Here is a 27,586-nt window from a genome sequence, read left to right as displayed (position 1 = left end):
ATAGGCCCGCAGCCCCTTCCCCACCGGCCAGCCCCTGATTGCACTCCCCCTACCCCAATAGAGGGCAGGGCTGTGCAGCCAACCTCCTGCAGCTCCTCCCCCTGGCCGCCTCACCCCTGATCGCATCCCCCACCCCAATAGGGGGTGGGGCTGGCCGGCCAACTTACTGTAACCCCTCCCCTTGGCCACCTCACCCCTGATTGTACCCCCCACCCAAATAGGGGCGGGGCTGCTGGCCAATCTCCTGAAGCCCTCCCCCCACTCAGCCCCACCCAAGATAGGCCCACCCACCCTAATCAGGGGTAGGGCCAGCTGGCCAACCACTCATGGCCCCTCCCTCAGGTCGCTGGCCCCTGATCAGCACCCCCCACCCCATTTGGGAGCAGGGCTGGCCGGCCCACAGCCCCTCCCCATGACCGGCCCCACTCCCATTTGGCCCCCATCCCCAATCGGGGGTGGGGCCAGCCAGCCAATCACCCTCAGCCCCTTCTCCCAGCTGGCCATGCCCTTATTGGGCCCCGATCGGGTCCAGCTGGCTGGCCAACCTCCTGCCACCTCTTCCTCCCTACAGGCCCAGTTCCAATCTGCCCCAATTGGGCGGGGCTGGCAGGCTGGACCCCATCTGTACACGAATTTGTGCACTGGGCCTCTAGTTTATATATAAAAACAACGTAATTGGAGGAATCACCTTTATCTTTTGATGTGGTGAGAATTGTTTTACTTCAAGTACAAATGGTATTTTAAATATTTCAAAAATATTCTAGCTGGGTCATTTTACAACATTTGCCATCTCTTTCAGCTAGCTTTATAGCTTTGTCTATAAAACAATTCATATATACTAAAGTGGCAAGGTTTTAGGGGCACAGATCCTAATTTGTTTTATAGCCCTAAATCTCTTAAGCTGATACTTCAAGTGTGGATGTGTCATGGTGAATAAAATGTCCCTTTTATTGTAAGTCAGATAAATTTTAGTTATAAGAATGTCCCATCTCATGGTTACTAACAGATCCAAAATTTTTTGTGATTTTGTGGAAATTTCAGATTTTGATAAAAATGAAAAGTAAGCACTTTTGTTTTAAGTGGATTTTGAATAATTTCTATTTTAAAATGTTTAATGCATTACTCTTTCCCCAACACTGTTATCCAATTTTGTGCTTAAAATGCCACCTGATCCTAAATCTGGAGATGTCTTTATTAAGTTGTAAATTTGCATTTAAAGCAAAACTAAGATTTAGATATGTTTTGATGAAGCTTTAATTCTTCCTCAGTATGTGAGCTTGGGTAATAGCATTATTAGATTGCCAAAGCTTGCACACGCTCTTAAGCAGCCTTTCCAGAGTTAGTGCCAACATGCAGTCAGCTTAAGGTTATTTAGGTTCTTCTTGTCCAATTTTGATATTACAGGCTTCTGTTTTCCCCTTCTGCTACCTACTTTTTTTCTTGGTTATTTAATTTGTTGCCTTTGAGTGTTTCATTAAGGAGTGAGCCAGTAGGCTGTCAGTCTGTTACTAATTTTGCATCTGCTTGTCAAGATTTAGAAGAATAAAATTCTAAAAACTTAAAGGGGGCATAAAATGATCTTTTAATCCAATGACCAAACTCTTCCTTGGTTTGGGGTGTCTGTGTATAAATTATGTGTCTACAATGAAATGCTTTTATCAATATGTAGGTTTTAAATTAATCAACCTTATAACTGTGTAATTAAAGCTACTCTATAATATGTGAAATAAATCACATTTAAAACCTATGTAATATTTTAAAGTATAATGCTTTTGGTTCACACAGTTATTAACTGGTCTAGCTATCAAGTTATCATATAACTTATAACATATTTAGTTGGAAAAATTAAAAATAAATTAGAAATAGTGCTATGAATAGATGAGCTCTTTGTTGAGATTTGTTTTTCTTTCTGTATTAAATTGATGATGTACTGTGAATGAGCAATTAAAAACATACATCTAGAAAAACTTCTTAAAACACACCCCCCCCCAGAAGATAACATAAGCATCCCAGTGAAAGTTTGGAAGACAGAGTAATACATCAGCTAAAATATAATCATACTCTATTTTGTGGATTTTAAAAACCAGCATAATTTCCTTTCAACTAAAGCTTTATGTCCCTGTGTGTTGAGGATGGTCAGTCTTGAATTTATCTTTTTCTTCAATTCTTCTAGAATGCAGAGCCAAGCCAGATGCAGATTCCAAAAGAAACGGTAAGAGCTTTGTCTTTTTCAGGATGCAGAGATGTTTGAAAAATAAATGGCACTAACTTCTTACTAATTAAATAAATATGAAGTTAACTTGTCCTCCCTTTTCCTGGCACATACAGATATTACCCAAGTTTATTAAATTCCAAAGTGGTATTGTCTTAAGGTGACTTACTATTATTATCCCCAATATAGAATATTTCATGCTTATTTTTGGTTAGACAAAAAAGGGAGATAGATTAGATTAGTTTTCTATTAACTGCATAAGAGAGACCAAAAGTTGGTGAGTCTGGTAGTTTGACATATATTTCATGAGTTGTGAAATGCTTTAAGTGGCTACAAAGTGAAAAAACGAAACAAAAACAAAACTTGATTCAGACACAGAAAAAATAGGCAGGACTAAAAGCACAATAGAAACATGGCATACTCAGGAAAAATGATATGTCAGTAATTAGGCTAAATATACTAGTTTTCTTATTAACCCAGAAGTATTTTAGTATAAATTATATTAGCCTATTATAAAGGGTTAATTTAGTAAAAGTAAGTATTCCCAACATGGATTAAAATGCAAATCTAGTTGTGTTCTGTTTAGAAAACAAACCCTAATACATACAGACTGGAAATCTATACTAATAAAAGGATAACATGCTAATTAGACCGGATAGACCGGACATCTTCCGGATGTCCTTCCAGACAAAGCCACAGTGGCAGGGCCAAGGCAGAGGCGGTTAGGGGTGATCAGGCAGGCAGGCAGAGCAGTTAGGGGCAGTCAGGCCAGCAGGGGAGAGCAGTTAGGGGAGATCAGGCCAGCAGGGGAGAGCAGTTAGGGGCATCAAGCAGGCAGGCAGAGGCAGTTAGGGGCAATCAGGCAGGTAGGCACAGGTGGTTAGGGGTGATCAGGCAGGCAGGCAGAGTGGTTAGGGGCAGTCAGGCAGGCAGGCAGGTGAGCGGTTAGGAGCCAGCGAAGGGATCAGGCCTAAACCAGCAGTTGGACATCCCCCGAGGGTTCCCGGATTGGAGAGGGTCCAGGCCAGGCTGAGGGTTCCCCCCCTCCCGTGTACAAATTTTGTGCACCAGGACTCTAGTAAAGGAATATGTTGAGTTCTACCAGGCAGTACTAACACAGTGAAAGTAAGACATGCCATATGAGTTGTGAAAATAATTTTTTAGTATGGATGCCCTGCATGGGAAAATAAAGAAAAGGTGTTTATATTGACATATAATGTCATTTGGTAACATTCTAACAGTGAGGGCCTTTTACACATCAAACAACATAGCACAAAACATATCATTCCTAAACTCTTGTAAGGAGAAAGAAAATTTAACAAAACCATATCCACATGGTGATGCTAATATATATTTTCAAAAATTGTCATATTAGGTAGACCCAAAATGGTAAGGATATGAAGAATTTGAATAACATAATTAGCAGGTTTGATTTTCTTTACAGATTCATGAATAAGCAAATTTGAATCTAATAAGCAAACAAAATATTTAAAACCTATACAATATTTTAAAGCACAGTGCTTGTGGTTCACACTGTTATTATCTGTTCTAGCTACCAAGTTATAATATAACTTATAACTTAGATTTAGTTGGAAAAATTAAAAATAAATTAGAAACAGTGCTACGAAGATTTCATAATTACAAAGATGGATGACAAATCAGACCTCAGAGGCAAATCAGTAAACAACCTTGAGAATATACTTTCATAAGTATGGGTTGTAGAAAATTCATAGTCTTAGTTTTTTACTTCTAAAATCAATAGATCAGTGACAGCTAGTCAGAATCATGGTGGTGGTGGTGTGTGTGTGTGTGTGTGGTGGGGTGGGTTGAAAAGTGAGGGAAATTGAACAGATTGATTATAAAGAATAAAGTGGGCACAAGAGTGATTTTTATACTATTTTAAAATGATGACAAAAAGTACTCTAAAACTAAAATACTTATTAGTGATGATAGAAATAGACCTTCTGTGTAGATGTATGTTAAGGGTGGCATTTCAAAATAGTGGTAAAGGATGGTTTCTTTAATGTTTAAAACAATTAACTGGCCATTCAATTTTAAAAGTTAGATTTCTTTTTTTCTCACCATACAGTAAAATAAATCCCACTTGATTCTGAAATTAAACCTAAAAAAATACCAAACATTTTAAGATAAAATATGAGAAAATCTCTTTGTTAACTTTGAAGGAAGAATGCTGTGCAAGCATGAAGAAGCCACAATGTCCTTGATAATAAATGGGTGGTAGATTATTTGTGTATGAGTGTGTGCATTTGAATACTTCTGTATAGCAATAACCAAACCATGAAACAGTTTCAAAAGAAATGCTACATGGGGGCAATATTTTCTAGTGTGATCCCTGGGTAAAGAACATTCTTTGTTGTTAGAATCTTAATAAAATAGAAATTTCTGGAAAACAGAATGACTTCAGACATAAACTACATCAGTTAATGCTTATGACAATTTGAAATAGGACATGATGCTGTAAGCAATAAAGATAGTATGTTCTTTCAAAATATTTAGTCAGTGCTAGTGAGGGCACTGGTGATTAGCCCTGAACTTTTCAATCACAAAGGGGAAGCAGAAGCATGGACTTTTAAGTGTGGTATTTATTCCATTGAGAATTTCATGGTCCATTCTAATCCACTCCTCACCCACAAGCCCTGTGTATTCATGAGAGCATGCCAGAGATAATGACAATTCAGTCACCTTAACAGAAGTAGTACTGTACATATGCTTGTTGCCTGGGAGTTCCAATTAAAAATGGAATTTTTTTTCTGAGGAGAGTTTTCCAAGTAAACTAAAAAAGCATATAGTCTTTTTTTCAAATGTTTTCTTTTCAAAATGCGTCCTCATATCTTTGCCTTTGTTTCTGCTATTGCTCTGTATGGAGTACCATTTTGGGTTGTGAAAGGCTTTCTGTTAAAATTTTAATTTAGCAAATTGACTTCCAGGGCCTCTCCCACTCTTTATACCATGTGATGACTAACCATTAAATTAATTTAAGTCTTGGAATTCTCTGCTATTATTTAAACTGTCTTGAGAACAGATAAGTCCTAAAGCTTAGTTTGTTGACTGATTTTTCTTGGAATTCTCTGCTATTATTTAAACTGTCTTGAGAACAGATAAGTCCTAAAGCTTAGTTTGTTGACTGATTTTTCTCAATGATCCATAACTGATTTAGTCTGAGAAATTAATAAAAGCATTAAGGTTGATGATTAGGGTAACTGCATAATAGTAGCTAATAGACTTTTTTGAACTTTTGTGATGTAAATTTCCTCTACATTGTTGAAATATTGTATTCATTAATGAGAGTGGGAAATTAGAAACTCTGGTTTTAGGTTACCTAATTCAGAATGGGACAGAAAGCTGAATTATTCAGCAAAGTCTCAAGGTCACTTGTTCCACATCATGAACAAACTCTTTGCCTTTGAAAAGTTCATTCACTTGATATAGGACACTCTCATGTGAATGTCCAACTCAGATAAGATATTCATGGATATATTAGAGCTCTCCAGATAACACCAATAGTATGTATGTATATAAAGAAATATATTTAGTATAATGAATTGGCTTGTGTAATTGTGGATGCTAGCAAGGCTCAAGACCCAGGAGAGTTCTGTTCCAGTTCTATTGCAAAGGCTGGCAGGCTTTAACCCGGTAGAACCAGTGGTACAGATGAAGAACAAAGTCAGTCTGTTTGACAATTCACCCTTTGCTCTGAGAGGCCTTTCTGTTCTTCTGCTCAGGCCTTTAACTGATTGGATGAGGTCCACCTACATAGTGGTGGGCAATCTGTTTTCTTCAAAGTTTACCAATTTAAATATTTAATCTCATTCATAAATACCCTCCAAATTGATACCTAAAATTAACATTAGAGTGAGGCAGTGAAGTTACCTGTTGGGTCAGGCCTTCACTTCCCAAAATGTCACTTTCTTCCTGGACTAATGCAAACCTACATAGTAAGCCCTCCAAGAACTCTTCATTAAGATCCAGGTAAGAATATAATTGTATGTTAAACAAATTCAGGGCTATTGGATTAAAGTAGAGCTTTAGAAAATATTACAGTTTAGAGATGTTACCAGACCATAGAAATAATATATGTTTACTTCATGGTTAAATATCATGTCAAAATTAATTCCAGAAAGAGTTAGTGGGTTCTTCTTACAGAAACTGCAGGGATTTATTGGGGAGTTTTGGGGAACCTTCCTGAAAATCAGGAGGCATCTTGATAAGCTAACTTCAGAAGGTATGAATAGCCTTGATTTAGAAATTTAATGAGCAAGGCAATAAGCATGGTTATTAATAGGTTCAGTTGACTAATGGTTGTAGTAGATCAAGTAAATGCTACCATATTGACCCCCTGCCCCCTGTAAATTGAGAAAACAGTTGAAGAAATGAAGAAATAAATTACATTTGCAATAGCATAAAAAAGAGTAAAATACAGTTAGGAATAAATTTAACCAAGGGGTAAAAGATCTGGATGCTGAAAATTATAAGACAATATTGGAAGAAGTTGAAGACAAAAATAAATGGAAAGATAGTCCATATTCATGGATTTGAAAAATTAGTATTGTTAAAATGTTTGTTTTACCCATATGATAATACAGAATCATTGCAATCTATCAACATTTCAATGGCATTTTTCACAGAAATAGAAGAAAAAAAAATCCTAAAATGTACATGGAACTGCAAAAGACCCCAAATAGCCAAAGCAAAGAACAGCAAAGTTGGAGGCACACACTACCTGATTTCAAACTATATTATAAAGCTACTAGTGACCCGGTGCACGAAATTCGTGCACATTAAAAGGGGATTAATTAGAGGAAATAACTTAATATTGCTATTTGCCCTTTCTCTATAATAGAAGTGTCAGAGATGAAAGAAAATTAATAAAATGTGTATGAAAACCTTCCTCCTGTCAGAGTCTGGGGCACACCATGGGACCCAGAGTCAAGTCCTTGCCCACCCACATGCACCTCAAAATTACGTGAAACCCAGACCTGGCCGGCCCCCCCGCATTGGGCTAGAGCCAGACACGGCCAGTCCCACCCTTATCAAGCACTGCCAGGCAGGGGGTGTAGTCTCATGTCCTCTGGCCCGGCGCCAGGATGGGGGCGTGGCCTGAGGTCTCCCAGCCCAGACCAGGGTGGGGCGTGCTTTAAGGTCCTCCATCAAGCCCCACCAGGTGGGGGGCACAGCCTCGGTCCCCCATCAAGCCCTGCTGGGCAGGGGCATGGCCTGAGTTCCCCTGTCAAGCCCAGCCAGGCAGGGGGGCACAGCCTCAGGTCCCCTGGCCCAGTGCTGTGGCGGGGGGCATGGCCTGAGGTCCCCTGTCAAGCCCCACCTGGTGGGAGGTGCTGCCTGAGGTCCCCCAGCCTGACGCTGGGGTGGGGGGAGCAGCCTGAGGTCCCCTAGCCCAGCACCAGGACAGGAAGCACACCTTGAGGTCCCCCATCAAGCCCCGCCGGGCAGGGGGCGTGGCCTCAGGTCTCCTGGCCTGGCACTGGGGCGGGGGGTGCGGTCTGAGGTCCCCTGTCAAGTCCCATGGGGGCGGGGGAGGGCGTGGCCTCAGGTCCCTGCTGATTGCTCATTAAGGCTCCTTATGGGAACTTGGCCTCAGCTGTGGGTGCAGCCATCTTTGTGATGGAGTGATGGTCAATTAGCATATTCCCTCTTTATTAGATAGGATAGTAATAAAATCAATATGGTATTGACATAAAAACAGACACATAGATCAAGGAAACAGAATAGAAAGTTGAGAAATAAACCCATGCATATATGGTCAATTAATTGATGACAAAAGAGCAATGGGGAACAATATTCTCTTCACTAAATGGTGTTGGGAAAATTTGATTACTGCATGCAAAAGAATGAATTTGGCCACAGATTTCACATTAAACTCAAAGTGGATTAAAGATTTGAATGTAAGACTTGAATCCATAAAACTCCTAGAAGAAAACTTTTGGGATAAACTGCTTAACATCAGTCTCAGCAATATATTTTTGTTTGTTTTTTTGGATTAGATACCAAAAGCAAAGACAACAAAAGAAAAAATAAACAAGTGGGACTAAATTAAATATAAAAGCTCTGCACAGCAAAGCTAACAATGAACAGAATTAAAAGGCAATCTGTGGAGTGTGAGAAAATATTTGCAAATCATATAGCTGGTAGGAGGTTAATATCTAAAATGTATAAAGAACTCATAAAACTTATTAGCAAAAAAATAATCTGGTAAAAAAAATTGGCAGAGGATCTGAATACATTTTTTCCCAAAAAAGACATACTAATGACCACCAGGTTTGGAAGAGGTACCCAACTAATCATTAGGGAAATACAAATCAAAACCACAAGATATCATCTCATATCTTTTAGAAGAATGTCTTGTCAAAAATACAAGAGATAACGTATTGGTGACCATATGGAGAAAAGGGAATCCTTGTTCACTATTTGTAGAAAAGTAAGTTCATGCAGCCACTATGGAAAACAACATGAAGATTCCTCATAAAATTAAAAATAGAACTACCATAGGTTCTAACAATTCTACTTCTGAGTATACAAGGTATCCCCCCAAAATGTGTACACTAACAACTGATAGCTCAATTTTAAAAATGAAATGTATTTTAATAAATACTACCTTTATAATTATTCAAAGTGTATACATACATTTTTTTAGACATCCTATTTATCAAAGGAAATGAAATCATTTCCTTTGATAAATCAGGATCTCAAAGAGAAAGCTGCACTCCCATTTTTGTTGCAGCATTATTCACTATAGGCAAGTTACGGATAGACTTAACTGTACATCAACAGATGAATTGTTAAAAAAGATATGATATGTGTATGTGGAATATCACATAAAATTGAATATTATACAGCCATGAAAAAGAAGGACATCCTACCATTTGCAACAACATGTATCTACCTTAAGGGCATTATGCTAAGTGAAATAAGTCAGAGAAAGATAAATACTGTTTGATACATGTATAACTTACATATGGAATTTAAAAAAGCCAAACTCATAGAAACAGAGAGTACAGTGGTGGTTCCCAGGGCCTGGGGGCTGGAGGGAAAGGGGAGATGTTGGTCAAAGAGAATAAACTTATAAGATGAATAAGCTCTGGACATTTAATGTATAGCATAGTGATTATAATTATGAATACTGGAATACATAGTGTGTCCCCAAAAATGTATATTCACATTTTTAATAATTATAAAGGCAGTGTTTATTAAAATACATTTCATTTTCAAAATTGAGCTATCAGCTGTTAAAGTGTGTATGCTTGCTAAAAAATAGTTCTTGCTAAATCTTCTTACCCCAAAAAAGAAATGGTTGTTATGTGACATTGGAGGTGATAGCTAATGTTGTCGTGGTAATCATTTTTCAGTGTATAAGTTTATGAAATCGGCATGTGGTATACTTTAAAGTAACACAATGTCAATTATATCTCAATAAAGCTAGGGATGAGGAGAAAATAGATGAGCTAGACAAAGTAAATGGGGAACCTAATGGAGAAATAAATTATGAGTCATTATATCTTTATTGAAAATTGGTACAAATTCTTTGAGATAAACTCTTCAGCAAACAATTCTTTAGGCTTATAATGTAAGTTAACTTTGATATTCTAGAGAACATAGATGAAAGTGTACAAAACTTTATAATTTGAGATTTTGTTGAAAATATATACTATCATACACTAAATATGTTGATCTTAATGGTTTGGTTTTGAGCATCCAATGTTGCTATTGTCACGAAGAATTTTATAAAACACTAGTGGCCCAGTGCACGAAATTTGTGCACATTCAAAGGGGATTAGTTAGAGGAAATATTTTAATATTGCTATTTGCCCTTTCTCTATAATAGAAGTGTCAGAGATGAAAGAAAATTAGTAAAATGTATATGAAAATCTCCCTCCTGTCAGAATCTGGGGCGTGCCATGGGACCCAGAGTCAAGTACCCACCCACCCGCGTGTGATTTAGAGTCAAGTCCCGCCTACCCGCGCGCGCCTCGAAATCGCGCGAGACCCAGACCTGGCCGGCCCCACACGCATCAAGCCCCGCAGGGCGGGGGGTGCACTCTCAGTTCCCCAGCCTGATGCCAGGCTGGTGGTGCAGCCTCAGCTCCCCCAGCCCCAGCGTGAGGGCGTGAGTGTGTGATGAACATTTGCATATTAGCTCTTTATTATATAGGATTTACTATTTCTAGTGCTTTAGATGCTCAAACTTACCTTAAACTTATAAAGTAATTAGATAAATGTAATTCAAATGATTCAAACTTATTTAAAAATCTTATTGCAAAATTAGAATATATTAACATTTTCATGATATTAAAAAATAGTAATGACTTCATATAGTGATCTGTCGATGTTTAAGGATTTCATTTGAAATTGCTTATTATAACTATAGTAAGATAAGGATTTCTTAATGTTTAGTATGCTTTTTTGGGAGAAATATATCTTATTTTTATTGTCTTTTTGTGGTATAGTGACAAGATATCTTTAAAATTTAGTGGTTCTTTTTGCTATTGAACTCAGATTATTTTAAAGATTATGTTGGTAGTAATATCTGATTTAAAAATAAAAACTATATTAGATATGGAAAAACTATTCTTTATAATTTTGTAGGTATAATTGTTATTCTGATATTCCAGAATTTTCAGAAAAGTTTTAGAATTGTTCAAAGAGCTTCAGTATACCCTTCACCCACTTTCCTCAATTGTTAATTTCCCACTTTTGATAAATAACTTTCTTCCATTCCTCCCTCCCCCACTTTTTCCCATTTTTGATATATAATTTTCTTCCATTCCTCCCTCTCCCACTTTTACACATTGTAATAGCATGCAGAAATGAATGAATGTTTGAATGAATGCATAAGCATTAAAGTCTTGTTCAGGTTCCAGTTTAGGATCAGGCATGAGACTTAATCATGTCTCCTTGGTCTCCCTTAATTTGAAACATATCTTTAGTTTATATTTATTTTTCAGTTTTGAAGAGCAAGTTACTTTGAGAATGGCCCTCAATTTCGGTTTGTGTGACATTTCTTTGAATGGATAAGGATTTTTTTCTGGCTTAACATTACAGATCAATTATGGTATGAATCATTTATTTTTCAGTATTTGTGTTATCAAGGAACACATTTCTAAATTCTTTAAATTTTACACCCACTATTTGAATTAGAAAAGAGCACAGTAAAGCCAGATGTGACATTGTTAACTTTGCCAATAGGAAAAATAACCCTAAAATATCATCACAAATAACATGCATAAACATTCATTTCACATATAGGATAAACTAAAATATTTAACATTAAGCAACTTTGGGAGTAAGTATGACTGGAGGGTTATTTTTTTTTTTAATGCAAAAACCTAAATGACCTCTATATTTAAAATTATCTTAATTAAAAACAGAAATGTTTACTATTTATGATAACAACATATTTAATTATAATATTCACTTTTATAAGAACTTTTGTTAGGTGTGAGAATGTGATGGTAGCCACTATGGTGTAATTGTTTTGTAGGAGCCTGTCTTCCCCTTCCCAGCACCAGCCCCTGCCCAACATTTCCTTCTCTCCCACACTGTGTTTTTGAAGAAGGAGTATTAAAGAATGGTACAGAATGGGGGTTTTATAATGCACAAAAGTAATGTATATTGATGGTAGAAAATTAAGTCAAGCAGAGAAAAATATTAACCAATCACCTGCAATTATGTGACTTCAGTGCCACCATTTTGATGTGCATTTTAAAAAATGATTTTCTTCTTTACCTGTGTAAATAATATATATTATATCCCAGTCATATGTCATGTAGCTTATAAATGTTATGTCCCAGGCAGAAGGAAAAACTGATATATCCCTTCCTCATGAAGCTTTTACTGATATGAAAAGATAGACACTGAACAATTGAGAAGAATAGGATATCAAGGCTGATAGTGAGTGTGAAGTACTGGAAATTATGATAGTCCACAGGGTAAAACCCAATTTCTTAGTTATAGATGTTTTTGTCTCACTAAGTGTTTTTAAAGGACACTTTAATAGTTGAATGGTATTCCATTGTGTAGGTATATCTTAATCTACTTAATATCATACATATAGCTTATTTTCAATTTTTAGCTATTGTGATTATAGCAGTGTCCACCCTAACAGTTAAATCTTTTTTCCTAACCACAATTAGCTTTTTAATGACATACTATTAAAAGTTATATTTCTGGGTTAAGCAATAAGCATTGTCAAATTGGCTTCCATATATAGTATAACTTTATATTTTCACTAGCAGTGAAGAACATGCCCATTTACCACACCTTCTGAATTCTTGAATATCATTACTTAAAATAACATTTTTTTAGCAATTTGATAACTTTCATTGATTGTGTGTCTTGTTGCAAGTAAGATTGAACCTTTTAGTTATTTTTTTGGTCCACTCATCTTTAATGAATTGCTCATTCATATCTTTTTCCCATTTGCTGTGGGAATGTTCACATGTTGTTATTAATTTATCATGACCTATGCAATAAAAATATTAACTCTATGGAGAGGGAGTAACAGAGAAATCAGTAAATTAAGACGAAGCCATGAGCAGGAACAAACTGCTGTATTTCTCTACTCACACCTACCAGATGTGTGAACTTTTCTACACCAAGCATTTCTGACATTAACCTGGAGTTATTGTAAACCCCACAAGTTAAAGACTTAGTCCCACAAAACTGTCACCCCCTTCAGATGCCAATGTCAAGGAGTGGGTCCCTAGGTTGCACACAACTTCTAACTCTCTCCTTGAGTTCAATAATTTGCTAGAACAACTCACAGAACCCAGGAAAACACTTTACTTACTATTGTTGATTTATTACAAAGGATGTTTTAAAGCATGTGAATGAATGGTCATTTGAAAAGATATTTAGGGTGAAGTCTGGAAGTTCCCAAGCTCAGGAGCTACTGTACCTGTAGGTAGAGGTGTGTCACCCTCCTAGCATGTTGATATGTTCATTAAATTGGAAGCTCTTTGAACCCCATACTTTTGGGATTTTTATGGAGGCTTCATCATGTAGGCATGATTGATTATGATTCATTTCTGTCCCCTCTTTTCTCTTTGGAGAGTGGAGGTAGGAATGAAAGTTTCAAGCTTCTAATCATGGCTTGGTCTTTCTGGTGACCCACCAAAAATCACCTCATTAGAACAAAAGATGCTCTTATCACTCAGAAAATTCTAAGGGGTGGCCGGCTGGCAGGCTCAGCATTTGAGAATCGACCTATTGATCCAGGAGGTTGCAATTCGTTTTCAGGTCATGGCACATGCCTGAGTTGTGGGCTCAATCCCCAGTAGGGAGTATGCAGGAGGCAGTCGATCAATGATTCTCTCTCATCATTGATGTTTCTATCTATCTCTCACTTTCCATTCCTCTCTGAAATCAATAAAAAAAAAAAATATTTTTAAAAAAGTTTAAAAAAAGAAAAAGAAAATTTGAAGGGGTTTAGGAGCTCCGTGTCAGGACCAAAAGCTAAAATATTAACAGGAATCAGATTTCACAAGTGATAAAATATGTGCTGAGTCACTTATTTCTTTTCTGAGCCCCAGATCAGCTATTTTGCTCATATCTATATTTTATGGACTCATGATATATATCAAATCCTGTTTCTTTGGCCTCTCTTTACTATTTTGTACACTCACCAAAATTTCCATATGTTGAAGCTCAGATTTCTCATGGTTATTTTTTTGCTACTTACTATAATCAACATTTATTTCTTCTCTTAGCAGATGCATTGCAGACTCAGAGTGACCTGGGGGTCAGACTGTTCTTGGGGAGGAAGGAAAGTTGGGTCTTGGTGTTGCGACTTGTGTCTGGTTTTGCTGTCTCACTGCAGATAGAAGGATGTGTCTTTTCTGCTGTTCTGAGGATAATGGGGAAGTAAATAGCTTGCAAATTGCCTATCCCGCAGGTTCTTTGCTTTTAATATGCTCAGTAAAAATGCCCTGTTTATTCTGGGCATTAAAAGGCCAAAATGTCAATAGAGTAATGAGCAAAGGAAGAACTGACAGGTTGCATTGATGGAAAAAATCACTTTGAGTGTACATGTATGTATATGAGGGACACGATTATGTATATGGTTTGAAGAGCAAATTCTGTAGAAAGAATTTGATTCAAGAAAGTTGATAAAGTTCAGAATCTGTATGGAATAATTAAGGTGATAGTAAATTGGCTCCTCCTTTGTATCAGAATGAAGAGATCCTATACTCTGAAGACTTTGTAACAGTTCTCTGTAATGAAGCATTTAGTATACTAAATATGTGATAAATGATATCAGTATAATAAATATGTGGTAATGACATCAGTATATAAATATGTTTTAATGATTTCAGTATAATAAGTATGTGATAATGATGTCAGTATAATAAATATGTGGTAATTATTTTAGTATACTAAGTATGTGATAATGATGTCAGTATAAGTATGTGATAATGATGTCAGTATAATAAATATGATAATGGTATCAGTATAATACATATGTGGTTATGATATCAGTATACTAAATATGTGATAATGATATCAGTATACTAAATGATATCAGTATTTTGATGTGAGTAATTAATGTTTATTTCTCTCCAATACATGATTTTATTTGAGCTATAACTATTCTCTAGGAATGTTTTAAAGATAAGAAAGTTTTTATAATGAGCTGGCTTAGGCTTTATATTTACTGTGATACCAAAGTTTATTTACTTTGTATAGTTAATGTAGCTTCTGCCCTGTATCTTTACAAAGCTATTCTTATTTTATATCTTTATTGTATAGTTTTCCTGTTTTAATATTAGCAATACTAGTGGCCCGGTGCATGAAATTTGTGCACAGGAGGGAGGGGGTTCCCTCAGCCCAGCCTGTACCCTCTCCAATCGGACATCCCTCTTGCAATCTGGGACCGCTGGCTCCTAACCGCTCACCTGCCTGCCTGCCTGATTGCCCCTAACCCCTCTGCCTGATCACACCTAATTGCCTCTGCCTGGCTGCCTGATCACCCCTAACTGCTCTCCCCTGCCAGCCTGATCTTGCCCCCAACAGCCTCTGCCTGCCTGATCACCCCTAACTGCCCTCCCCTGCTGGCCTGATCTCGCCCCCAACTGCCCTCCCCTGCCGGCCTGATCTCATCCCCAATGGCTCTCCCCTGCTGGCCTGATCTCGCCCCCAATGGCTCTCCCCTGCCAGCCAATTTGGTTCTGATTGGTCGGTTTCTATGCCAGTCAGCGTCAAAAGCTCTGCCTCCTAGGCAGCCACTGGCTCCTCACAGTTCACCCAGATTTGGTTTTGATTGGTCAGTTTCTATGCCAGTCAGCATCTCCAAGCCTATCTCGGGGCCTGATCAGAGAGGCGGGCATGATCAGAAGCCCCGCTGAGGCCCAGAGAGAAACAGAGGCGTGGTTGCTGGCAAAGCCCGGAGAGAAATTGAGAGGCAACGGCTGATAAACAGCTGCCACGGAGGCTGCGGATCAGACCTGCCTCTCCAGGCCTCATCTACAGCCCCCTCGGCAGTCAGTGCTGGGTTGCTGTGCCCACACCAGTGGCAACCCAGCACTGACTGCAGAACTGACTTCCAGTCGGTCAAGCCTTCGTTCATTTTGGACATTACGGACCCTGGGTTTTTATATATTAGGATTATTTTGTGTCTTTGAAATGTACCTTGTTCTCATAACTATGAGGCTGTCTGTTGAGCTGGCACAATGAATGTCCTACCATAAAATGTTAACATTGAATCTTAGTAAATTTAGGAGCATTACTTTACAAATTACATTATTATAGACTTATCTATGTAAAACTAGCATACCTCTTATGTTAAGATAAGCTATAAAAATAGTTTCTTACTGATAAATTCTGTACTTCCAAAAATTATTTCATTTAATTGAGATATTTCAGCTTGCATGTCAGATCCCTAAATTCCTTTAAAAAGTATTTTAGAATTATGTTAATTTTGATTGTTTTTAGAAAATGAAACATTTGTTGGGATACAAAGAGTACAATTGAAGTCTACCTATAGTTTCATTACTCTGCACTAGTCTGCTTTCTTGTGTAATTGAACCATTCTCTAAAAGCACAATCTTTAAAGGATGCATTATATTTCAGCCTAATTATGTACTGCTATATACAAGGTGTCCCCCCCCCCAAAAAAAATGTATGCACACTTTAATACCTGATAGCTCAATTTTGAAAATGAAATGTATTTTAATAAGCACTGCCTTTATAATTATTCAAATTTTGGGGGGACACCCTATATTTAGCCACTCATCTATTATAATTTAAAAATTCCAACTTGAGTGACTAGGTGGCTACTTGTCTAATTTTTCAAAATTGGAAAAAGAGGAGGGTAAATAGGTTGTAGTACTAAATGAGGCATTTAGTTTTGGTTTGAGGAGCTCCTGCTACATGTTCATTATGTGGTTGGAAATGCTGAGTTTGAAAAAGAATTCTACCTTCCTCATTTGGAGGTGACTAGTATAGAGATCTAGGTGGTTGAAGTTTTGGCCATGGGTGGGATTACTGAGGAGGAGGACAGGAGGCACACTGCTTCATCTTGTGGCATACATTTTTAAAAAATATATTTTTATTGATTTCAGAGAGGAAGGGAGAGGGAGACAGAGATAGAAACATCAATGATGAGAGGGAATCATTGATTGGCTGCCATCTGCACGTGCCCTACTGTAGATTGAGCCTGCAACCTGGGCATGTGCCCTTGACTGGAATCTAACCCGGGACCCTTCAGTACGCAGGCCGATGCTCTATTCACTGAGCCAAAATGGCTAGGGCAATTTTTATTGATAGAATATGTCATCTCACTGCATTTAATTAGGTTAGACTTTAAGCTTTCATTTCTTCCTTGCTGTGTTAAGATGGGCAAAAGTTTATGTAAGTTAAAATATGTTGTATTCTAAAACAGTCTTTTATGCCTTGATGACTGCAATTATGGCATTAAAGCTTGCATATACAGCTAATTAATTAAACAATATCGCTTGAAAAATTCCATCTGTAGTATGTGAAAGGTTAACAATGGGTGGTACTTGGGCAGGCTAAATAGCCATCTCGGAGAGTGGATAAAGGAAAATTGAATTTATTTAAAGAAGGGATAAAGGATGGGATATCCAAAGGCTGCATAGCATCAAGCCAAGGGGACATTGGGTTGATGATGGTAGCACCCAGGAGCTGGAATTTCATCCTTCTATGAAGTCACTAGTGGGAAGTGCTTGTGAGTGGGTCTGGGGGCTGAGCTGGTGGGCTTGGAATGCGGATGGAATGCAGGTGTGCCATCAGGTGCCTTCAGGACAGTTTCCATTCCTTATATGGTCTGACTCCTAGTGTCCAGCAAGTTTTTCCTGGTCTTTGTTCTCCTGTGGTGGGAAGCTTACAAATGGCCCTTAAGGATTGTATCTATAGTCCTAACATTATGTATGGTACAGTTTTGTGAAAAATCTTCTCTGCATAAAACTATTAATAACATTGAAAGTTCCTAATGAAAAGCAAGGGACAAATGAGTTATATTTATTTATTTTGATTTGTGTATTGTCTTTCTCCTGTGGTTTAGAATATATACAGGCTGAGGCAAAAGGAGGTCCACGGTCTTTTGTTTTGAAAATAATATAATGATTAATAAATAACTCTGTTCCATTTACTCACAACTGTAAATCTACTTTTGCCCCACCATGTACAAAGAGAAACCCTCCTGCCTCTCCCTTCTCCCTCCGCCCGCCCCCAAAAAAATCCCAAACTCTAGGAGTCTACATGTTTTCAGTCCTTTTCACTATATTTCCCCCTATCTTTCTGATAATCTATTTTGGGTTTGTTTCAATATTTAAATAAATGCTGCATATAAATAATAACAGCCGTCCCCAGGAATCCTTCGAAGGGGTACAGATGCACTGCTATCCTGGATTTTGTCATGGAACTCTGGTGGAGATACGGTGCCTGTTATGATTAAGAACTGCTCATTAGCCCTTTAAAAATATCTGTGAGGAAGAAACATTGAAATATAATGTGCTTTGCAATTTTGTTCCCTATTAGAAAGCAGACGAGGAGGATGTTGTTCTCACACCTGATGGCACCAGGGAATTTTTGACATTTGAAGTTCCACTTAATGATTCAGGATCCGCAGGTCTTGGTGTCAGTGTCAAAGGTAACCGGTCAAAAGAGAACCATGCGGATTTGGGAATCTTTGTCAAGTCCATTATTAATGGAGGAGCAGCATCTAAAGTAAGCAAATGTCAACTTTATCGAGCTTATGTCCATTTAACAAAAATGTTTAATTTTACCCCTATAACTATTTTGGAAATGTATACACTACAGAGGAGGACAGACTTTCTATACCTCATAGATTGTGTTTCTGAGGCCCATTAGTTAAATTTGGGAGACAAAAGACAGATTAACAGGAGAAAAAGGTTAAAATTTTATTGAAGTTAATATTTTAAATTTTACATATATTGGGGCTTCACAGAAAAGGAGTGTAAACTGAAGAAACAGCGAGACTTGGAAGGTTATATTCCATTTAAGCAAAGAGCAATCAATACATTGTGTTTAATAAAAGGAAAAAGGGTTTGGGCTTCTAGGAGCTATAAATTTTGGGAAGGTAATTATATCAGGGAAACTAATGATAGATAAGGTTTATTTTGTAAGGTTTGTTTATGCAGACTAATCTCTTTGCCATCTGTGTCTCTGGTGTTGAACATTGTTCTTCCTTCCTGGTTTGGGAGAAGTGAGGGGACACTTTCATAAAGGAAATGCATGTCCTATGTTCAGGCAGAAGGGAGAGCAGAGAACACCTGCTGTGTCTGCCATTTCTCAGTTGCCATCAGCTCAGAATCCTTCTTATGCCAAAGTGGTATATTTTGTGTTGGCATATTCTGATATTCTATAACACTTAACAAATATTTTCTATGTTTGTTTGTGGGTTGTTGTTTTTTTGGTTTTATTTTTTGTTTTCCATAATATCCTAACCATGATCAAGCAACTAGAATAAAAATCAGTGATCTCTCACTTTGGGGTGGGTGTCCGTGGCTTCAACTCCCCATTTTTTGTCTCACAGATTTTATAACCCATAATCATACTAGCTAAATGAAGATAATCTATGCAAAGACCTAGTTTAGGTTCTGGCTCTGAGCTGCCATAAAATAAAGGTTCATGTTTTCTTTTCCCCTTCACTGTCTATGGATCACTCATCCTATTTCCCAGTCTAGAGAAAATTTCCTGGTTGTTTGTTAAGGGAGCACTTCTGTCTCTGCACTTGTCTAATAACCTTGAGCTTTGGCTTGTTTTGGGTTGTAAATAACCTCTGTGGGTGTCTCTGGAAGGAATAAAGTAATCACTTTGTATCCTTTGAATTAGTATGCTATTTTGGTAAACAGATTATGATAATGACTTGATTTACAAATGTATAAATGATTGAAATGGACAAAGGCTACAGTGACTGCTTGGACTTTATGCTAGCAGTCAATTGGGAAAGTCCTTTAGGATTAAAGTTCCCCCCCTCTCTTTTTTTTGGCATTGTTTTTATTTTATTTTTTTAACTAAAATGAAAGCAACTTCTTTTGTAACAGACTTGTTTTTACCTGTTTGCTTCTCAGGATGGAAGGCTTCGGGTGAATGATCAGCTGATAGCAGTGAATGGAGAATCCCTGTTGGGCAAGACAAACCAAGATGCCATGGAAACCCTCAGAAGGTCCATGTCCACGGAAGGGAACAAACGAGGAATGATCCAGCTCATTGTTGCAAGGAGAATAAGCAAGTGCAGTGAGGTAAAGAACAAATAAATGAAAAGACCAAAGGCACTAGCATTGAAATAATAAGACTGAGTTTCAGTCCTGACTTTGGACTGAGCATGGCAAGTCCTGGGACTTTTCCTTGAACCATTATAAATTATCTTTGCTTGCTGTGGTTTTATTGTTTTATCAGTGAGTTGTGATGTGTTTTCATAGTTCTGTGGCCAAAATATTCCTACTTGCGCATTAGTATTTCTGTTGCCAACTCAACAGATAAGACGGGGACCTTAAAGGCACCTTTGGCTGAGAACACACCTTCCTGCTCAGAGCCAACAATTCTCTTCTATTCAGCAATGTTGTAGCTGGTAGGGAGAAACAATGAAACTAGAGTTGTTCATTTGTTTATCAAAAAATGGGTGCCTCTGACAAGGCCTCTTTATCCTTTGGCATTGTCAAAAGTATGAGCCTCCACTTCTCTCTGCTACCTCCTCTTTCTCCTTCACTATAAGGTTAACTGTTTTTCCCCTTGAGTGCCTGCTGTTTCAGTTATATCTATTATGTAATACATACTTAGTTCAAAATATATACTGTGCTATATAATTAGGGGTAGTAGAAATGTTATGGTCATGTCTTCCCAAATAAATAAAAACATGTTCTTTTTTAGCAGGGCATTTGAAAATTAAAGGTAAAAATAAATTATATATATAATAAAAAACTAATATTGGAACCTTAAACAAATTTCATAGATCTGTTATAAATTATGTGCCATCTATAGAAAATACTTGGGACCGGACAGTTTATGAAGAACAGAACTTACTGAAAATGTAGTTTATTTTTATTGATGCTAAAATTCCCACATTTTTAAATAAAGTAAGAAAAAATTACTAACAAATCACGCAAATTGAAAATACTATCAAAATAGCTTGTGTTTTTCTTAATTTTAAAGTTTATGTTTAATAAGTATCTAAAGCAAGCTTTCTAGGTTGTGATGATCACTTATCTGATCCTATAATACAATCATATTTTGCAAAAAAAAATATATATATATATATATATGTGTGTATATATATATATATATATATATACACACACACACTCTTGAGCTCAGTGGGTAGTCAATGTAGAGGCAACCAAGTTTTGAAAGGTTATTGACCATTGACTTGCTTTTGTGTTGTTTTTAATTTTTAATTTCTAAATGGAGAATGAGTTAATAGTAATTAAATTAATTTTCATACCAATAAGAGAACAATGTAGCTGTAACTAAACATCTCACAGTGGAAAGCAGTGTGATGTAGAAACATTCACTTTTATTATATAACTAGAGGCCCGGTGCACGAAATTTGTGCACTTGGGGGCGTCCCTCAGCCCAGCCTGCGCCCTCTCGCAGTCTGGGAGCCCTTGGGGGAGCGGGCCTAAGCCAGCAGTCCAACATCCTTAGCACTGCCATGGAGGTGGGAGAGGCTCCCGCCACTGCCACTGCACTGGCCAGTCATGAGCCGTGCTCCCCCTGTGGGAGCACACTGACCACTAGGGGGCAGCTCCAGCCTTGAGCGTCTGCCCTCTGGTGGTCAGTGTGGGTCATAGTGACCGGTCGTTCTGCCACTTGGTCAATTTGCATATTAGCCTTTTATTATATAGGACTATAAATGCTAATCCCTCATACTAGGCTACTGGACTAGTTTTCTTGAATAATACCTTTTTGGTTGTCAAATAATTAACTGGTCTTTTTAATGGAAGCCCTTTAAAGTGCTACATGAAAAATTCTCAACAGTAAGTTTACCAGATACATTGATCTTCAGTATGTGTCTTTTTTTCCTGAAACTGTGTAAGTGCACATTCCTCAAACAGTACATGTAGGCTGTCCCAAAAATGAATACGCACTTTAACAGCTGATAGCTCAATTGATGTTTCTTTCTTTTCAGATTTAACCCATTGGAATTAACAATTACTCAAAGTGTATATACATTTTTGGGGACACACTGCAATTATTAAACAAATGTTTATTGAGTATCCAATGTTTTAAGAAAGTGTGTTAGATCCTGGGGATATGGAGGTGAATAAAATAGATGTGACCCTTCTCTCATAGAACTTATACTGTACAGTTGTTATGCTATTAGACTCTTTAAAAGTAACTAAAATTAGTAACACCTTGTAAAATTCTCCATCAGAGAAAAACATTGAGTGTTATAGGGAAACTTAAAAACACTAAGGTCAGTGTCCTGAGTCTAGATCTGCTTTCGTCTGATCCATATGATCCCTATTGTTCCCCAAATAGTAGCAAAGCAAACCTGTACCAACTTGAAGATGTTTTGAGAAAAGCACTGATTTTATTCTCTGTTGCTCTTGGAAAGTCATGAAATTAGAATCCCATTGAAATATCTGTGTCTCATTCACTTCTGCATATGAATTTATGTGAATGAAATTGTTTAAGTCAAGGAACAGCTGCAGTAGACAGTAGTAGTTAATATTCAGTATTCCTTATGATATAATTTTCATACATTCCTGGTTATTACTACTCCTTAGGATAGAGTAAGCTTATAACAATTATATCAAATAAAATCTTATCATAAGTGCTATGCTTACTTCATAGTACTAGGAGAAGCCTTTTATACCAACAGGGTTTAACTAAAACATTATGTGAAGACAGAAGGGCCCCATTCAGCATCCCATAAAGCTTAAGACATAATTTTGCTGCTGTTGTAGTTGTATTAACTTTGGAAAAACATTCCTTGAATTAATAGGAGGGTATGTGTACATTATATTACAGTAAATATTGATATAAGCATAGGGTGTGTTGTCATGAATGAACCTCAAGCTAAGCAAAGTGCTTGAGTTCTCTCCTTCTGGATCTGTTAGAAAGCTGTATAGTCCAGTCTTTGAAATATTATAAAACTGTATTTTATAAACACTTCCTTATATCAAGAGTTTGCATACTTACTTTCAAGCTATAGATGAGAATTTGCAAAAGAAATCTTTACTTTGTCACAACTTTCCTTGCCCTTATAAGTGGGAAGTCTTACATATATTATTTTAGTAATTTTTAAAGTAAACTATTTGTCACATCTCCATATTTGGTATCAACTTATCCTGTGTTTCACTAGTATTTATCCCTCTACAGCACCCTGGAGATTTTCTTTGAAAGATATTTCTCAATTTGTTTTGCTTGACATTTCAGGAATCTTTGAATACCACCTCATTCTTGAATCATTTGTTACCTGCTCTCTCCATTCTTCTCCTACTTTACTCCGGCTCTTCTCTCTTTCCTTTTTCTGCCTGTCCTTTTATTGTTAGTGTTCCTCAAGGCTCTTCCTGGGCTGTTTCTTCTTCCTGTGCACATTCTCCCTGGGTGTTCGCCACTTCCTGGTATTTAGGTACCACCTAGTTATGATAAGTGCCCCATAACTCTCTTTCTAGCTCAGAACTAGTCTTGTTCCAACTGACCATGAAGGTGTTCACTGGTATGTCTCTCAGGTACCAAATTCCAGGGTGCTCCAAACTTTATGCTTTTTCCTCCAAAACCAGTTCCTCCTTGAGGTACTTCATCCTAGTTACCCTGTCCCTATAAATGATACCACCATTCCTTCAGTTGTTGAAGCTAGAGATTTAAAACCTTTACTATCTCATCTCAATCCATTTTTTTCTCCCTTCTCTGACACTGCCCACATTTCTGCCCACCATTTCCCTGAGCTCACTGCTGCTGCTCCTGAAGGGTTTCCTTGCAGTCAGGAGTTCTCTCTCACTCAGTTCTCTACACTGCTGGCAGGCAGATTTTTCTAAAAAAACAAAGTGGCCATGTCACTCCCATCTGAGAACCCTTCAGGAGCTTTCTGTGCCCTTTAGTACTGGTGCCAGTCTCCTCCCCAGTGCCTATTAGGGCATGTAAAACCTGTACCCCTTCCAGCCTATCCCTATCCCTGTGCAATCTCTTTTCTAGCTGTTCTACACTACTTGCAGTTTCTCAGATGTACTGTGTTCTATCTTACCTCCAGGTTTTCACCTTGAATTTTTCCTGCTTCTTATCTTGGCAAAGACAACCTTTAAATTTTAAGTTTTCTCTCCAAAGTATTTTCCTAGTTCTGTATACTTACCTTCACTCAGGACTGTCATCATTTTCTTCTTTTTTCCTTTGCTGGAACTATAAATTCAGAGATGGCTGGGGCCTCATCCATCCGCCAGGTTCCTATTTCTCTGTCACTAGTGTCCAATCCAGGACTGATACATTACATTGGATGAAATGATAAGAAACAATCCTGGAGAATCTGGCAATTTTAGAAGAAAAATATAACTTAGTTACTGCTAGAGAGGGAAGATCTAAGAAAACCATCAGTCAGGTAATAAAATTAATATCATGACAGAGATTTTGGATTTTCTTTGCTCCTCAGATCTAATGCTCTTACTTAAATATATTATCAAACATTTTCTAAGCAATCATTGCTTCTTAAAAAAAAGAGAGAGAGGGAAAGAAATTACTTCACTTTATTTTGTGCACCTCAAGGATAGATTAATTTTTTTGAAGAACAATTTCTTAAGCCCTGGCATTCTTTTCCATTGAAAAGAATACAAAAAGCAGGTTTCCACTCAAGATGGCAAGTAGGAAAACACTTTGCTTGCCTCCTGCCATGACAACATCAAAATTCCAACTCAACTACAGAACAATATCATTGAAAACCACCTGCAGTCTAGCTGAACAAAAGTCCTATAACTGAGGTTTTAAAAAAGAAGCTGTGTGAAGACTAGTAGCAGAGACATAGACTCCTAACAGGCTAATCCCACACCTCTTGTGGTGGTTAGAAATCTGGAGGAATATCTTGGCTGCAGAGGTTCCCCTTGAGGAGCAAGGAGTTCCAGCTGCACACCAAGACCCCCAGCCCAGGGTTCCAATGTTGGGAAGAGAAGTTCCAATAACTTGTGGCTGCAAAAACCAGTAACAATTTTGGCTGAGTGAGACAGAGGGTTTCCAGAGTCCCAGGTATTCCTCTGAAAGGCCTACACTTTCATTTACTTGGTCTCACTCTCTCTGAGATCCCTCCCTGGGGTGGCAGCTTGAAAGTCACTAGGGGCATGCAGGGAGAAACTGAATTATTTGGCTTTGTGTTGGAGGGGTAGCTTTTTCCCAGACAGAATTGCTGGCAGAGGCCGCCGTTATTTTTTTGCTGAGCCCTCTCCCCACAGAGCCCACAGGTGGGTGCCACATCTGAATCTCCTTCAACCTGGTAAACAACATTTGACCTGCCCTGGTGATTCCTTGAGACCCTGTCCCACCCAACTTGTAGGCCAATCCAAGCCCTTTTCAGTGGTTTTTCCACACAAACAACGTATCTTAGCTCTTGATGAAGATTTTTCTAAAATCTTGAAAAGGCTCAAAAATCCCATTCAGCAGCATCTGGCCTCACCACACCCTGTACCTCTTGTTAAGTGACCCCAACCCCTGCATGAGGGGCAGCCAGACTTGGTTTGCAACTTGGCCTCAGTGGGGAACCTCTAAATCCAGCATAGGAAGCTGCCACCTGCAGATTGCTTTATATCTCATGCTGGATGGCCCCAGGCAGGGGACAGGCATCTGACTTTGGCCTGCATCAGAGCCCCTCCCATGATGCCCCAGAATTAGCACACCAGGTGGCCAGTTTCAGACTATATCAAAGCACCACCCAACCATCTCAAAAAATGACACACCCAAAATGTAGATTCAGCAGGCATTGAGCCCCACTAAAACAAATCCTGCTTCATAGGGTTGGCCCTTTTATAACAGCTCCTCCACTGTTATAAAGTCATGCATGGCCAGTCCTTTCAACCAATCAGCCCCAGGGTTAATCCTTCCCAATGATATGCCAGCAATAATCAAGGCTCAACTACAGCAGGAGGACACATACAACAAACACAAGGGACACATCTGGACCTCACAGCTTAGGTGAGTGACCAGGGAGATTGCACCCCTAGTTCCAAAAGGACAACTACTACATAAGGCCACGAAGTCTGGGAGACATAGCAGATCTACCTAGTACATAGAAACAAGCAGAAGGAGGCAGTTAGAATGAGGAGACAGAAATATGTCCCTAATGAAAGAACAGAACAAAACTCCAGAAAAAGAAGTAAACAAAATGGAGAAGATCAATTTTCCAGATGCAGAGTTCAAAACACTATAAGGATGCTCAATGATATCATAAAAATAGAGGTAGAAAACATAAAAAATACACAATCAGAAATGAAGACTATAATTACTGAAATGAAGGATATATTAAAGAGAATCAATAGTATATAGATGAAGCAGAGGATCAAATCAGCAATTGGAAGATAAGGTAGCAGCAGAAAATTCCCAAACAGGACAGCAAAAATAATCCAAAAAATGAAGTTAGTTTAAGGCACATCTGGGACACCATCAAGCATACCAATATTCACATCATAGAGGACACTTGAGGCGGGGTCCCTCTCGCACTCTGCAAGCCCTCAGGCGATGGCCGACTGACCGCTGGCCCCACTTTCCTCAGGGATCAGCCTAAGCCAGCTGTCGGACATTGCTGCCGGCTTCTGGCTGAGCCCAGCTTCTGGCAGAGCGGCATTCCCACCGTGGGAGTGCACTGACTACCACGGGGCAGCTCCTGTGTTGAGTGTCTGCCCCCTGATGGTCAGTGTGCATCATAGCAACCTATCATTCCACTGTTCGGTCGATTTGCATATTAGCCTTTTATTATATAGGATTATGCCATTGTGGTCTGAGAACATGCTTGATATGATTTCAATCTTCTTAAAATTGGAGATACTTTGCTTGTGACCCAATATGTGGTCTATCTTTGAAAATGACCCATGTGTACTTGAGAAGACTATATATTGTATGGCTTCGGGGTGAAATGTTTTAATGTGTCAATTAAGTCCATCTGATCTAGTGAGTCATTTAGTATTGCTGTTTCTTTGCTGATTTTTTGTCTAGAGGATTTATCCAGTCATGACAGTGGTGTGTTAAAGTCCACTACTATGATCATATTGTTATCAATCTCTCCCTTGATATCTTTCAGGAGTATTTTTTTTTTTGTTTTATGTATTTGGGTGCTCCTGCATTGGGTGCATATATGTTTATCAGGGTTATATCTTCTTTTTGTATTGAACCCTTTAGTATTATGAAGTGGCCTTCCTTATTTCTTGTAATAGCCTTCACTTTGAGGTCTATTTTGTCAGATATAAGTATTGCTACCCCAGCTTTTTTTTTCATTTCCATTTGCCTGAAAGATATTTTTCCATGCCTTGATTTTCAGTCTGTTTGAGTCCCTTGTTCTGAGGTGGGTCTCTTGTAGACAGCATTTATATGGGTCATTTTTTTTATCCATTCAGCCACTTGATGTCTTTTGATTGGAAAATTTAGTCCATTTAAGTTCAAAGTTATTATTGATAGGTACTTGTTTGTAGCCATTTTTATTTTTTGTTCCTGTGTTCCTTCCTCCCTTTTTATTTCTTCTTTATACAGCATTCCCTTTAGCATTTCTTGCATTGCTGGCTTGGTAGTGACAAACTCCATTAGCCTTTTTTTGTCTGTGAAGCTCCTGATTTCCCCTTCAATTTTGAATGACAGCCTTGATGGATAGAGTATTTTTGGATTCAATCCCTTGCTTTGCATCACTTTGTAAATTTCCTTCCGTTCTTTTCTGGCCTGATGTCTTTCTGT

The 27,586-nt window shown here is 38.1% G+C and overlaps 1 protein-coding gene across 25 annotated transcripts in view; it reads left to right on the top strand.

The window, feature by feature from the left end:
• PARD3 (par-3 family cell polarity regulator) overlaps positions 1-27,586 on the top strand; it is a 781,475-nt gene that overhangs the window by 430,910 nt on the left and 322,979 nt on the right. For all 25 annotated transcript variants that reach the window (XR_013959024.1, XR_013959025.1, XR_013959026.1 and 22 more), the window contains 3 exons: positions 2,174-2,212; positions 18,242-18,430; positions 19,798-19,968. Coding sequence is in view for 22 of the 25 variants with exons in the window: in XM_080641367.1 (XP_080497493.1) it covers positions 2,174-2,212; positions 18,242-18,430; positions 19,798-19,968 (399 nt within the window). In the remaining 3 variants the exon portion in view is untranslated. The remainder of the gene's footprint in view (positions 1-2,173; positions 2,213-18,241; positions 18,431-19,797; positions 19,969-27,586) is intronic.

This window comes from Plecotus auritus (assembly GCF_963455305.1).
Source record: "Plecotus auritus genome assembly, chromosome: 1".
NCBI classification, from domain to species: Eukaryota; Metazoa; Chordata; class Mammalia; order Chiroptera; family Vespertilionidae; genus Plecotus; species Plecotus auritus.
The sequence above is the reverse complement of the archived record's forward strand: the minus strand, read 5'-3'. Positions and strand labels throughout refer to the sequence as shown.